Source organism: Chiloscyllium plagiosum, unplaced genomic scaffold, assembly GCF_037043375.1.
Source record: "Chiloscyllium plagiosum isolate Xiang-an unplaced genomic scaffold, Cpla_swu_hap1 HiC_scaffold_13, whole genome shotgun sequence".
Classification (NCBI taxonomy): domain Eukaryota; kingdom Metazoa; phylum Chordata; class Chondrichthyes; order Orectolobiformes; family Hemiscylliidae; genus Chiloscyllium; species Chiloscyllium plagiosum.
The window spans coordinates 40,664,643-40,678,887 of record NW_028270151.1 but is presented as its reverse complement, the minus strand read 5'-3'; the positions used below and the strand labels follow the sequence as shown (position 1 = coordinate 40,678,887).

The window sequence follows — 14,245 nt, the reverse complement described above, 5'->3', positions numbered from 1 at the left end:
AAACAAAGATCAGAAGATCTTTAGGTTCTTGAAGAATTACACCAAGTCACAGGTGAACACCTTCAGTAGACGGTAGAAGAAATGTAAATAAAAAGACTGTTCCACTTCAAAAGTAAATGTATATCTTATTTATCTTATATCACTAACTATAATTCTAATTCTGTTGTAATGTGGCTGGACCTTGGGTTCTGATCTTCTTTCTATATCAGTTTAGCTTCTGCAAACACGGTGGCCTGGATTTTTGCCACCGAGGTGGGTAGGTCAGTCTGAAAATTCCCCAAATTAGCCAACCAACCTTGGTTTAAAGAGAGCCATTTGACCAAATTTTCATTCCAGGGTTTTGTGAATAGGATCAAGTCAGTTCCACAACCCTGGAAGCAGATCCTAGATAGCCCATTGGCATGTGAGTGTTGAGACAAGTTGGTTGCAAGGCCTGCCTTGGTCTTATGGGAAAGCCTGGAGGAAGAATGCCTCATCTTCTGCATTGGGACCCTCCAACGAAATGGCATCAACGTTGACTTCACCAGTTTCCTCATCTCCCCTTCCCTCACCTCATCCCAGATCCAACCCTTCAACTCTGCACCGCCCTCTTGAACTGTCCTACCTGTCCATCTTCCTTCTCACCTATGCCCTCCACCCTCCCCTCCGACCATCACCTATGGCTGCATTTACCTATCCCCTTCCCAGCTACCTCGCCCCCACCCTCCTATTTATCTCTCAGCCCCCTTCCCTCCCCCCACATTCCTGGTGAAGCGCTTATGCCTGAAACATCGATTCTCCTGCTCCCTGGATGCTGCCTGACCTGCTGTGCTTTTCCAGCACCACACTTTTCAAACTCAATCCTAATAAAAACAATTTCCAATCTCACAGAGATTGATACCTAAAATGTCTATTAAACTGTAAACCCAGAGCCCCCTGCAAAGGTAATTGCAGATTTTTAAATTCAACCAAGCATTCATAATGACATTATAACCCTTGGAAAATGTCAGCAAAGGACTCTACTGACTTTATATCAACAAACTGGGAATTTCTTGTTACCTACAGTTGTTTGTCTGGCAATCAAAGTATTCTAGCAGATTTTTATATTAACTCTCAGTGACAACAGAAACCTGTTTGTTTCAACCTTTCCTAAAAGAGCAGGCTCTATACTTACTCCATTTCACCCCCCGGTTTTAATGACCGTAGCTCCTACTTCTGTAGGACCACATTTAAATGAGACATGAACCACTACTAAATAAATTGATTGTTTGTTTTTCACATTTCCTTTCTGCAAAATAATGTTTACATCAATCTAGGGTTTGGATAGTTAATTTGTGACATTTTTAAACTTCAATAATATCACAGCCAATCATTAGTCATGCTTTGACCTACTGATATTTTTCACAATAGGTCTAATGAATTGTTATGGTTATTTAGGCTCAAGGAATACTAAAGGATATCAGCACTGATCTTCTAAGACATCTTAATAGAGGAACTGCATTTATCCAAGTTAGCACGAAACTTAATCCCAAAGGAGAGATACGAGGCCCGGTATGTAAATAAATTGCATTTATTCTTGAAAATGTGAACAATGTATAGAAGGTCATTGCTATGGCAAATTAAAGGAACATCAGCTTAAATAAGTGTCTACAATGTTTAACAAGTTGTTGACTCTTTCTTAAACTTTAGCACAATTTTCAATACTTCTGTTGAATCCTGGTTAATAGCTTTTGCAAAAGTCACTCAGTTATGCATAATGGATAATAAGGTAGTGTAGACATATTTCACAAAGGCTCTATTTTGTATTATGATCACTCAAATATCTCACCATGAAAATCTACATTTAAATGAAGCAATCAGCTGGATAAAACCCAGGTAGTTATTCCAAATGACTGAGTAAGCCCATCTGTGTATCTACTAATGACAGGGTTCTAAATTTAAAATCATTGTTGGTCTTATTAAAACTGTCATTCTCTTTAGGTGCTGATTCAAAACCAGTGCGAATCGAAAGGATTTGTTACACCTAAAGAACCTGATTATGAAGAAAGTCTCTTTCAGGAAATTAAACCTGATCCAGAGGAGTTGAAGAAAGATCCAAATTCTTGTTTTTTTGAAGGGCAACAGCGAGCACATGGGTCTCAGTGGGCACCAGACTACGACCGGAAATGCTCCATCTGCAGTTGCCAGGTGACATAATGAAAGTCAGCTTGAGTGATGCAAAGAATTAGCTTTGATTTATTTTGATTCATTTTAGCCAAACCCAATTCACTCAAATTGTGTGTATTTTCTTTCTATTTCAGAAAAGGACTATAATATGTGACCCAATCATATGCGCTCCTCTGAACTGTTCAGAAATTGTCCATGTTGACGATAAATGCTGTCCTGTTTGTAAAGGTATAATTCAAACTAATTGGAAATGATGTGCTATGCATGGTAACAGTAACTGTCAATGCTGAGTTCAAAAAAGAAAAAGAAATAGCTGGACTCTTGTAATTTATTAGATTAGATTAGATTACTTACAGTGTGGAAACAGGCCCTTCGGCCCAACAATTTTTTTCATTAGTTATTCCAAGAGTTTCTCCTGGAATCAGTTTAGTGCTTTTACTAAATTAGAATGAAAGTATTTTAGAAAATAAGTCTAAACTGTGTGTGTGTCAACACTATATTTTAAGGCTATCTAATCTTACTAAAGCCTTGGTAATATTTGTAATCAAGAGGAAATATTGCACGCTTGTAGCAAAGCAGTCATGTGACTTAAAACGTCAAATAGAAAGTCAAAGAAAGAAATAGTTTGTCAAACAAATGGTGGTACACAGATTTGAAAACACGATTAATTTCTTTGCATATCTATAGATTACAACTTAATTAAGTACTTTATATTTCACACTCTTGCAATTTTAGTATTCAAAGTTCAATTGACATATATTGCTGACCCAGTGAACTCACATGGGAAATAAGTATGAAATTTACATGAATACAAAATAATATGACAACCAAGGAATGTAATTCATTTCATAGCTCCCCAATTTTTTTTTATTCGGAATGTTTCACTGTAGTAGTAAGATTGATATTTATTTGATTTTGGAATTGTTTAATATCATTCTGACAGATAAAATAGAAACAAAAGATGAAAAGAAAAAAGAAGTCGAACATGTTGAAGGTAAACCGTTAATATAATTTGATTATAAAATGATGTTATTAATTGTACAATCAAGGATAAGCTGTTGTTAAATAAACAATTGCTATTCATTGAGGCACTGGTTAAAAAATCTGAGAGGTGATGTAGAGAAATATAGGGGATTAATGTTTGAAGCAGTGAATGGTACAGAACTCTGGGAGGGTAGACAAATGGAATTATCTTTTTTTTAAGAACATAAGAGTACTAGATATAGGAGCAGGACCATGCAACCTGTCAGAGCTACACTGGTGTTCTATAAAATCATAGCTCTTTTTTTTACCACAAATCCACTATTCCCCTCAACCTCCATGTTCTTTGATTCCCTTAGAGTCCAAAAATGTAATTACCTTGGCTTTGGAGATGCTCAATGAACATTCCCAGTCCCCTGTGGTGGAAAATTCCAAACATATTTCACCTACTGAATATGCTTTCTTCTCATCTTAGTCTTAAATGATGGTCCATATCCTAAAATTATAGCCCCATGTTCTAAATTGTCCACTATATAAAACAACTACCCTGTCTATCCTGTCAAGCCCCCTCCTTAGAATCTTATAAATTTTAATTAAATCACCTTCCATTCTTTGTGCATTTCAGGAATCAATCAAATAAACTTTTATTGAACCTCAATGCAAGAATAACCCCTTAGTTAAGGAAACCAAAACTGTGCACAGTACTCCAAATACGGTCTCATTAAAGCCCAGTACAATTCTTTCAAATCTTTCATACTCTTGTACTCCATCCCCTTGGGACAAAGGACAACTGTTTCCTTTCTAATTGTTTGCCACACCTGCATTCTAATTTGTGTCACTTGTGTGTAAACACCCATATCTCTCTGAACACTAGCATTTAAGTTCCTCACAACTTTAAAAAATGTATTGCTTTCCCAATCTTCCATCAGAGTGAATTAACTCACATTTCACTGTATATTACTACATCTGTCAATTCTTTGTCTACTCACTGAATGTTGTTTGTATCATTTTGCAGCCTCATTGTGTCCTCTGCCCGATTTGGAATCCAACTTAGTTTATGTTCTCAGCAATCTTAAATGTATTACTCAGAATTTCCATCCAAGTCATTCATGTACATTGTAAATAGCAGAGGTTGTTGGCAACTCATTAGTTACAGCTTGCCAGCTTGAATATGCTTATTTCTTTGTACTGTTTGCTTTCTGACAATTAGCCAGTCCTCTATCCAAGATAATAATTACTCAAACTCCATAAGCCCTTATCTTGTGTAATAACCTTTTATATGGTGCTGAATATCTTTTGTAAAAGCTGATAAACTCCATACACTGCCCCCCTTTATTTAACCTGTTAGCCATATCATCATCTCCTTAATAATAACTTTTATCATTTCTCCAATGACTTTCTGTAGTTCTTTATTTTGCTATGTCTCAACATTCTTTGCTACCATCCAATCACTGTTTTATAATGTAGTGACATTATCAAAATAATCATTACAAAGCACTCCCTGGGCAGGATTTCATCGGGGGCCCAGTCAGCATGCCAGGAAGCTGAGGTCAAACCAGCCTCAGCTCTTTCAGAACTCCTGATCCTATTCTGTGACCAATAACCAATTAACCACTTGGCACTGGGGCTCCTATGCTTTCAACTTCTAGAGCAGCCAGCCAATCAGAGGGCTAACTGCTCTTCTGTTTTAGCAGGAGCAATGGCCATTCTGGGATTATACCTGGCCTCACCCTGGAACCTTCAGGGGAATAAGTAAGTCCCAATGAAGGGGTGTTCACTGGTTAGTGGGGTTAATGTTTACTACTAGGAGGTTGTCGTGGCCCATATGGAGCCTGCAGGGTGGCCGTCAGTTTCTCTAAGAAGTCTCCCCTCATGCCAATGGGAAGAGTTCCTGAAGTAGCCTTTATCTGGCAACAGTGTGAGAAGACTGCCCTTGACATGCTGTCCTCATCATTGAAACAATACCATGGCACCATGAGCAGTGGGCAGATTTCCTCCTACTTCCTCTTTTGACCTTGTTTCAGTGAATATTTTTTCCAATGTATATTTTAATTTGTTGATTAATAAATATGTTGTGAAATTGGTCAATATTTCTGAGTCCCAAAGGGTAGTGTCATGGACTGGTAACAGATGGGCAACATTAGGCTGTAGTTCCTACATGGTGAACCTCTTAACTACTCCTGTGGGGAAGGTGCAGTACACCTTCCGTGTGGGCGGCATGGTGGCACAGTGGTTAGCACTGCTGTCTCACAGCACCAGAGACCTGGGTTCAATTCCCGCCTCAGGCGACTGACTGTGTGGAGTTTGCACATTCTTCCCGTGTCTGCGCGGGTTTCCTCCAGGTGCTCCGGTTTCCTCCCACATTCTAAAGATGTGCAGGTCAGGTGAATTGGCCATGCTAAATTGTCCGTAGTGTTAGGTAAGGGGTAAATGTAGGGGTATGGGTGGTTTGCACTTTGGCGGGTCGGTGTGGACTTGTTGGGCCGAAGGACCTGTTTCCACACTGTAAAGTAATCTAATCTAATCTATTCTCACACGCCACCCTCCTCTCTTCTTGATCCCCATCTGGGCAGAATCAAGTCAGTCTCCAACAGTAAATACTCTTGTTATTCATATACATTTTCCCAATGACCCAAGCATTAGCGTAGGGAATGGGAACACATTACATGACTGACATTACATTCAGAGTCTAGATTAGAGTGGTGCTAGAAAAGCATAGCGGTCAGGCAACATCCAAGGAGCAGGAAAATCGATTTTGCAGGCAAAAGCTCTTCATCAGGAATGAAGGCAGGGAGTCTCCGGGGTGGACAGATAAATGGGAGGGGGATGGGGCTGGGGAGAAGGTAGCCAAGAGTACAATAGGTGGATGAGGGAGGGGATGAAGCGGATAGGTGGGATGGAAGATTGGCAGGTAGGACAGATGGACTTCACCAGTTTCCTCATTTCCCCTCCCTCCACCTTACCCCAGTTCCAACCTTCCAGCTCAGCACCATCCTCATGACCTGTCCTACCTGCCAATCTCTCTTCCCACCTATGCGCGCCACCCTCCTCTCTGACCTATCACCTTCATCCCCACCTCCATCCACCTATTTTACTCTTGGCTACCTTCTCCCCCAGCCCACCCCCCCCCCCCCCCCCTCCCATTTATCTCTCCGCCCGGAGGCTCCCTGCCTTCATTCCTGATGAAGGGCTTTTGCCGAAATGTCGATTTTCTTGCTCCTCAGATGCAGCCTGGCCTGCTGTGCTTTTCCAGCACCACTGTAACCTAGACTCTGATCTCCAGCATCTGGAGTCCTCACTTTTGCCTAGTTGACATTACATTCAAGCAGCAATGCTTCATGACCCTGGGATTACTTTACAAGAAGAGCAAAGCAAATGCATTTGCAAAGTTGGGCGAAGAAGACTCTGCAATTAATTCTAGAAAGTTTCAGCACCATTTCTAGGAATTTTAATTTAAAGAGCTATACGCTAGGAATAGTATTAATAGCCATTATTGTAGTTTTGCAGTGATTGTGGAGAGACCAAATGAAACTCCGGTTCTTCTGATAAATGATCCAACTTATTATATTTCAGGTTGCTATTTTGATGGGGACAAGAAATGGCATCCTGCTGGGACAACCTGGCATCCATTTGTACCACCCTTTGGCTATGTAAAATGTGCAGTGTGCACTTGTAAGGTATGAGCCCTCTGCAGACTCTTATAAACTTTCATAAATCAGATGAGGATTTTTCCAATTAATAAAAGTTCTTCAGAATATTTTTATGGGAGATGTTAATGAACTTACCAATTATTCTGACATCAGCAACATCTACTTAGTGAACATAATGGTGAGGTCGTTCTTTTGAGCTGATCCTGTTCAGCTGCTGTCATGTTTAGGGAAGAATGGCAGGAACCTCTTTTACATTTGTCAGGAGTGTTTCAGTGTTCTACTAAAGTGCAGGCTGCTGGTGATATAATGAAACATGAAGATAGTTGAAAGTACAATGCGCAATATTGATATGGATTAAAAAAAACATTTTAATTATGTAAACTAAGCTAAGGGGAGACAAAATACCAGGACCCTTAGGCTACAACCTGGGATCCTGAAGTAGTTAACGGAAGTGCAGGAGCCCTAGAAATTATATCTCAGTACTCCATTTAGTGTATGTTCGTGGAGTATTGATGTGTGGCAATGTACATTAATTTTTTTAGAAAATAAAATTGGGCTATTTCAAGTAATCTCTGGTAAGTAGTATTTTGAATATATTAATTAGAAATGAAATGAACAAGTGTACACTGTGTAAGTAAATATTTTATTACAAAAGCAGCAAAATAATTCAAATTATGTTTGAAGGTTTTTGATATGTGTCAATTATTATATAATTAATTATACTATATTTAATTTAATATCAAAATATTTTTACATTTCGTTCATAGGGGGCTACTGGGGAGGTTCACTGTGAGAAGGTTCAATGTCCTCATCTACCATGTAGCCAACCTGTTAGAAAGAATGTATCAGACTGCTGCAAAGAGTGCCCAGGTTAGTAGATTTAATTTTCTACCATCTTTTATGTAAGTGAGGAAAAGACTTACATTTATGTATAACTTCTTGCAAGCTCAGAACATCTCAAAGTGCTTTATAGCTGATAAGTTACTTTTGATCTGTTGTTACTGTTCTAATAAAAGATTTTAAAGGACCTATCCACTGAGATCCAAATTAATCAAGTTAAACTGTTTAATGTTTCTGAATGAATATTTGCTCAAATGTGATTGTCAGGCAACATCAGCAACATAACAAAACATGCCCCAAAGTACCCACATACATTGCCCGTCTAGAATAAACTGTACATTTTTGTGGATAGACACCCTGAACTTTCTTCTGAAATTTGCTTTTTTACCACAGTTACAGAGATTGCCCCTTTTGACCACACAGACATGATGCAGGCTGATGGGCCCAGGCCCTGCAAATTTGGGCGTCATACATACATGAACAATAATAAATGGCATCCTGAAGTTCCTCCGTTTGGGGAAATGAAATGCATTACTTGCTGGTGTGATGTAGGTATTCTATTTAACATTAAGAATCATATGCCTCAGACCACATCAAAAGTGCTGATATTGCTTGAAATGTTGAGTTACTACTGGGGAATTCATGAAAATGCATATTTTGCATCAAAGGTTTATATTTGTTCAATTGATTTCAAAAGTAAGGTAATGAATTATAGTTTTACGATTTTCTGTAAGATTTATGAATAATTATAATGAAAGTTCCATACAATAAGCTCTTCAAGAATGCTTTTTGTTAGTTCAGTAAGTTAGTTCAATAATGAGCAACATTTGTTAGAAATAATAAGTAGACAATATGATATATTACAGCATCACTCTACAGTGTCAGACTGGATTGGTAGGACATTGTTTCAGTTTCAGAGATTAGCCATATCAATGTCAGGAGATACAAAATAACAGAGCATTATTGCTGAAAAGGAGAGGAAATCAATAACAGAGCTACTCTTTTACCTTTTTAGGTCATAGAATCCCTACAGTGTGGAAGCAGGCCATTTGGCCCTTTGAGTCCACACCAACCCTCTTAAGAGCTTGCCACCCATCCCTAGGGCCCTGAACTTCCCCATGGCTAACCCACCTAGCCTACACACTTCGGGCAATATGGCACAGCCAATTCACCTAATCTGCACATAGTCATAGAGTCATAGAGATGTACAGCATGGAAACAGGCCCTTCGGTTCAACCCGTCCATGCCGACCAGATATCCCAACCCAATCTAGTCCCACCTGCCAGCACCCGGCCCATATCCCTCCAAACCCTTCCTATTCATATACCCATCCAAATGCCTCATAAATGTTGCAATTGTACCAGCCTCCACCACTTCCTCTGGCAGCTCATTCCGTACACATACCACTCTCTGTGTGAAAAAGTTGCCCCGTAGGTCTCTTTTATATCTTTCCTCTCTCACCCTAAACCTATGCCCTCTAGTTCTGGACTCCCCGACCCCAGGAAAAATACTTTGCCTATTTACCCTATACATGCCCCTCATAATTTTGTAAACCTCTATAAGGTCACCCCTCAGCCTCCGACGCTCCAGGGAAAACAGCCCCAGCCTGTTCAGCCTCTCTCTATGCTCAAATCCTCCAAACCTGGCAACATCCTTGTAAATCTTTTCTGAATCCTTTCAAGTTTCACAACATCTTTCCAATAGGAAGGAGACCAGAATTGCATGCAATATTCCAACAATGGCCTAACCAATGTCCTGTACAGCCGCAACATGACCTCCCAACTCCTGTACTCAATACTCTGACCAATAAAGGAAAGCATATCAAATGCCTTCTTCACTGCGACTCCACTTTCAAGGAGCTATGTGTGAGGAAAGCAGAGCACCTTGAGGAAACGACGCAGGCAAGGTGAGAATGTATAAACTCCATACAGCCCAAGGGTGGAATTGAACCCAAATCTCTGGCACTGTGAGGTAGCGATGCTAACCAGTGAGCTACCATGCCGTACCTCTTTCCTGTTGATTAACAGCAGTGTTGGTAGAAACTTTGGAGAGGACTGACTCTTTCCTTTAGCTGGTGCCTATCTTCAAGAGAGCAAAGACAAGTCAACTAAGAGAAAAAAGAAAACCAGAGGGTAATAATGCTCTAAACATTTAACTGTTTCTAAACTAGTTGAAATGCAATAGCATTATTTATTATTTTTGACATTTATTTAGAAAAAGTACAGAAAAATATCTTTCAATAGGCATTTAAAAAAAGCAGTTCACAGACCATGAAGTACTTTGAAGTGTAGTCATTGTTGTGAGAGGGAAATGTAGGAACTAATTAATGCACAGCATGATTCCACAAAAAGCAATGAGCAAGATCATCTGTTTTGGTGAAAACCAGGGGAGAAATGAGTAACTCTTTAAATAATGCTGTTGTATCAGTTAAACTCAGCTGAGAGTGCAAATGGGATCCCAGGTTAACAACTTAATTGAAAGACAGCTTGTGGAAAAATTCAGTGCTCCCTCAGTACTACACTAACTATACACTTAAGTCTCTGGAGCCAAATTTAAATCTGCAATTCGTCTGACTTCTTGATAACAATTTTGTTAGACATGCAATTAAGAATAATTGGAATCAAACAGTGCAAGAATACGATAACAAATAATTGTGTTTTATTTTGACATTTTAGGAAGGGTCCACAAAGTGTCAACGAGAGAAGTGTCCAGTACTGACATGTGAGAACATTGTAAAGCAACAACATAAATGTTGTCCAGAGTGTGAAGGTAAAATTCAGCAGATTTGAAAGCACTCCATCCTGGTAGACATTTCTGAAACCTCATTAAGGGAGCTTGATTTAGAAAAGTGCCAGATTGGTAATTGACAGCATGCAAGTCAATGTGGGTGCAGTCCACTGCACATTGCACCCTGAGGAAGCTTGCAATAGATAGAAAAGCTGATGTTCACTTCATGTATGGACAGTATGATGTAGTGATTCTTTCTGGTATCAAAAGGTTCAATAACCTTCTGTCACAGTGGTGAACTACAAACTGTGAGACATGACTGATTACGCTGACTGTAGCTTGGGAAGGCCAGTTGTGTTAAAGGATGAATCACAATGACCTGGAAAGTCATAGGTGATGTTGCCTCTGCCTTTATTAGAGATGTAAGTTGTGGTTGGAACAGGTCACATGGCTCCATGATAACCTCCTTGTGAAGTGAAGATGTTTGAAATGTGGCTCCTCCACAACGTTCATATAGGAAGGAATCCCTGAAGATCCATTTGGGTATGACCTCCTATGGAATCCCCACTCCTCCCTCTTCCCCATCAGTTCCTGCTCTTTGTTGCTGCACCTTTCTGTCTTCCAGGCCCAAAGAGTCTTACCTGATCACCCATGACTACCATAAAAATGTTGTGAAGGTGGATAAAAGCCATTTCACAGAAACAGTTTTTTAGATGTCAGTATTTAATTTTATGACCCAGAAAATGATCCAAGTAAAATCCAAGTTAACAAGCAGCCAAAATAGGACAAAACAGAGAGTGACCTGTGTGTAGGAAATAAGCAGTTTCAATTGTCCATCCTGCCTAGTAGCCTGTTATTCTGAGTTGCAAACAATATTATTACATGACAAGTGAGACACTGGAATGCACCAATGAGATAGAGGAACCTAAAATGAATGTAAGGCTCTTATTTAATTTTTAAAATTAATCCCCAAACATAGCTTTATCATTTGCTTTAGCACTTATGGTGCAACAATTTATTAAAATGTATTTCCGGATGTTCCATGTATATCATCCATCAGAAATAAGCAGGGAACCAATAACTTTGGTTATAAATTTAAGGGTCCAGTGAATAGCTGATATTTAATCTTATTAATTGCTGAATTTCTCATATTTTACTCCTTTGAGTGGAAGCAAAAAGGAATTAGAGGGGGTCATTTCAGAACAGAAATGCGGAGACATTTCTTCAGCCAGAGAGTGGTGGGCCTGTGGAATTCATTGCCACGGAGTGCAGTGGAAGCCGGGACACTAAATGTCTTCAAGGCCGAGATTGATAGATTCTTGTTGTCTAGAGGAATTAAGGGCTACGGGGAGAACGCTGGTAAGTGGAGCTGAAATGCGCATCAGCCATGATTGAATGGCGGAGTGGACTCGATGGGCCGAATGGCCTTACTTCCACTCCTATGTCTTATGGTCTTATGGTCTTATGGAAGAAATGGAACTTGTGGTTTCGCTTTGCAAAACTGCCTGCAGGATAAACCATATTGCAATTTCTTAGATCTATCTATGAGATGTCTAAGCTGTTAGTAGACTGGCCAAGACAGACTGTTCATCTAATTCATAAATGCCTTTGAAGTCATATAGGAGGCAGTGGTTTCTCTTGATGAGGTGTTGTGAATGAAAAAGAACTCTGAAAGAGTTGAAATGCAATCTGTCATAAATAATGATCTGCTTAATTTTTTTTTGTTTAGGCACCTTTAAATATTACCTCCAGCAGTCTTTTCCACTTCATTAAGTATCTATTTTATCTTTAGATCTGACTTCATATTATGATGAAGATGGAGAGAAGTTAAAAGGCCGAAAGAAGGGGAAAAGTAGCTGGAATGCCAAACCATCGTTGGACTGACTTTTTCTAAATGCATTGCATATGCCAGTGGACAGCGAATGCATGTGATATGCAGCATGCTATGATGTCTTCTTCAGTTGGTCAATCTGGGGTTTTGAGTACTTCATTTGAAAGCCCAGTGAAGAGAAATGGCTAATTTAAGCACACTCAGCAGATTTAGTGCTTGGCACAGTTAATCAAAGGAAAACCAAGATATTGAACACCATCAGCAAGTCTGTGATTTGCTCTTCATGCTGAATTCGTAATTGTTTACCTCATGTCCTCTGGTCCTGGTTTGAAGGAACATAGTCATAACCTGCATGAATCCTATTTGTTACATGAAGTTCAGTTTGGAAGAGCTTGCAAAAGTTGTATGGATGGTTGAAAGGTGACATATCCTTCCTTAAAGCAGCTCAGCAACCCGTGATCAATTATTTCTTCCTCTATTCTAGTGACATTGATAAATAAGGAATGAATTTATTGTATATTGTTAGCCATTTTTATTTTTCAAATGAGAAAACTTTGTGCTTCTCATCTGTATGTTAAATGTTTCTTGAAATGCAAATAGACAATCATGTTATTAAAGCCAAGAGAATCACATGGGAGTGTGAACTCCATCCAGTGAGGGATTTCCTGGGAACGAGGCTCAGAACACAATGAATGAAAGAAGGTGATTTTTTTTGTACCTTTTAACAATTTACTGATAAGTTTCTGTTGCAAATCGCAAGTGGGAGAAGCTGTTTCATTCGTGTGACTTGATCACCATTACAATTGATCTTCTTTACCTTTACTGTGGATAAGATGTGCTTGTGTGATTGCCATTTGTGTATGTGAAACCCCAGGGATGAAAGTGTCAAATAATTGATGTGTTGGCTTATGTGTACGAGGTGATTCACATGCGCACCATCAGCAAGCACCAACTGCATTCTTCATAAATTCCTCATAAAGACTTCATTTGTAAACCTCTCGAAGGAGGCTTTCATTGAGAGTGTTAAGTCTAACTATGAAATAGGTTGAGTGTGGTGAGAATAAAGAAGGATTAGTGAGGACTGTGCCTGAGGGCCACCTGCTAATATTCAGTGTAAATCACAGCATTGAAATGGAAGTGTGCCCTCCCTGCCTGAACTGTATGTACCAGTATCAATGTGAATAATGACCTGGATACTGCTGTAGGTGAAACTGTGGAATGTAAATAATGTAAGTGCTTCAGTTTTCATTGTTTTCATCAATATATTTCTATTTAACAAAAGAGTGCCATCATGTACTTGCTGATAAAAGAGAAAGCAAATTACACTTCAGTGCGGGGGGGGGGGGGGAGGGGGGTATATTTGAAATCTTGTTTTCGGTTTGTTTTTCAGTAAATCATGCATAATAAAAATGGACCTTTAGTTTTGAGTGAGAGGCTGCCCATAAAGAAAACAGAATTTAGTAAAAAATTGAACAACAAATATAATTTGAAGAAATAGTGATAAATAGAAACTCAAAGATGAAACAGACCAATTGCCCTATTCTGCTCCCCAACCATCCCAACCCTATAGTTGGTATATGTACACAGTGGTATGGTGCTAAGCCATGGGAAGATGCAAGTTCCAGATTTTAAAGGTAAACTCAGTCTCTAATCTATTGGATACAGAAATTAACTGGCCATCTAACCCATACCTGCAAATAGGATCTTGCTTTGCACATTTGATGTCATTTTTTGCATACAGAACAATAGTGCCTGCATTTAAAAAATAATTAAGTGCTAGTATTACATTTTGGGTCATACTGAGTATGTGAATGGTGTAAAATAAATGCAACTTCTTTCATTTTTTAAATGGTTGAACCTTGATGGCCATTTTAAATTCCCCTCTCTGCTTCTCTGTCAGAGGAGTTAGTTTGCTTAAAGCAAATTCCTCTATTAAAATATCATAAAGAGAAGTTTCTGATAGGCTCAATAAGGGGTTGTGTCGTACAATCCCACTGATTAATTCTGGATTAATGTAAAAGAATGGAGTTAGGGCTAACTTGAGGCTACATTTAACCTTTGACACTGGTAG

The 14,245-nt window shown here is 39.1% G+C and overlaps 1 protein-coding gene across 1 annotated transcript in view; it reads left to right on the top strand.

Moving 5' to 3' along the window:
- Positions 1-12,227, top strand: part of chrd (chordin) — a 36,080-nt gene extending 23,853 nt beyond the window's left edge. Inside the window, exons 15-23 of the mRNA XM_087993957.1 lie at positions 1,417-1,530; positions 1,960-2,166; positions 2,280-2,373; positions 3,089-3,139; positions 6,700-6,803; positions 7,544-7,646; positions 8,010-8,164; positions 10,292-10,385; positions 12,136-12,227. Coding sequence (XP_087850083.1) covers positions 1,417-1,530; positions 1,960-2,166; positions 2,280-2,373; positions 3,089-3,139; positions 6,700-6,803; positions 7,544-7,646; positions 8,010-8,164; positions 10,292-10,385; positions 12,136-12,227 — 1,014 coding nt within the window. The remainder of the gene's footprint in view (positions 1-1,416; positions 1,531-1,959; positions 2,167-2,279; positions 2,374-3,088; positions 3,140-6,699; positions 6,804-7,543; positions 7,647-8,009; positions 8,165-10,291; positions 10,386-12,135) is intronic.
- The last annotated feature ends 2,018 nt before the right edge of the window (positions 12,228-14,245 follow it).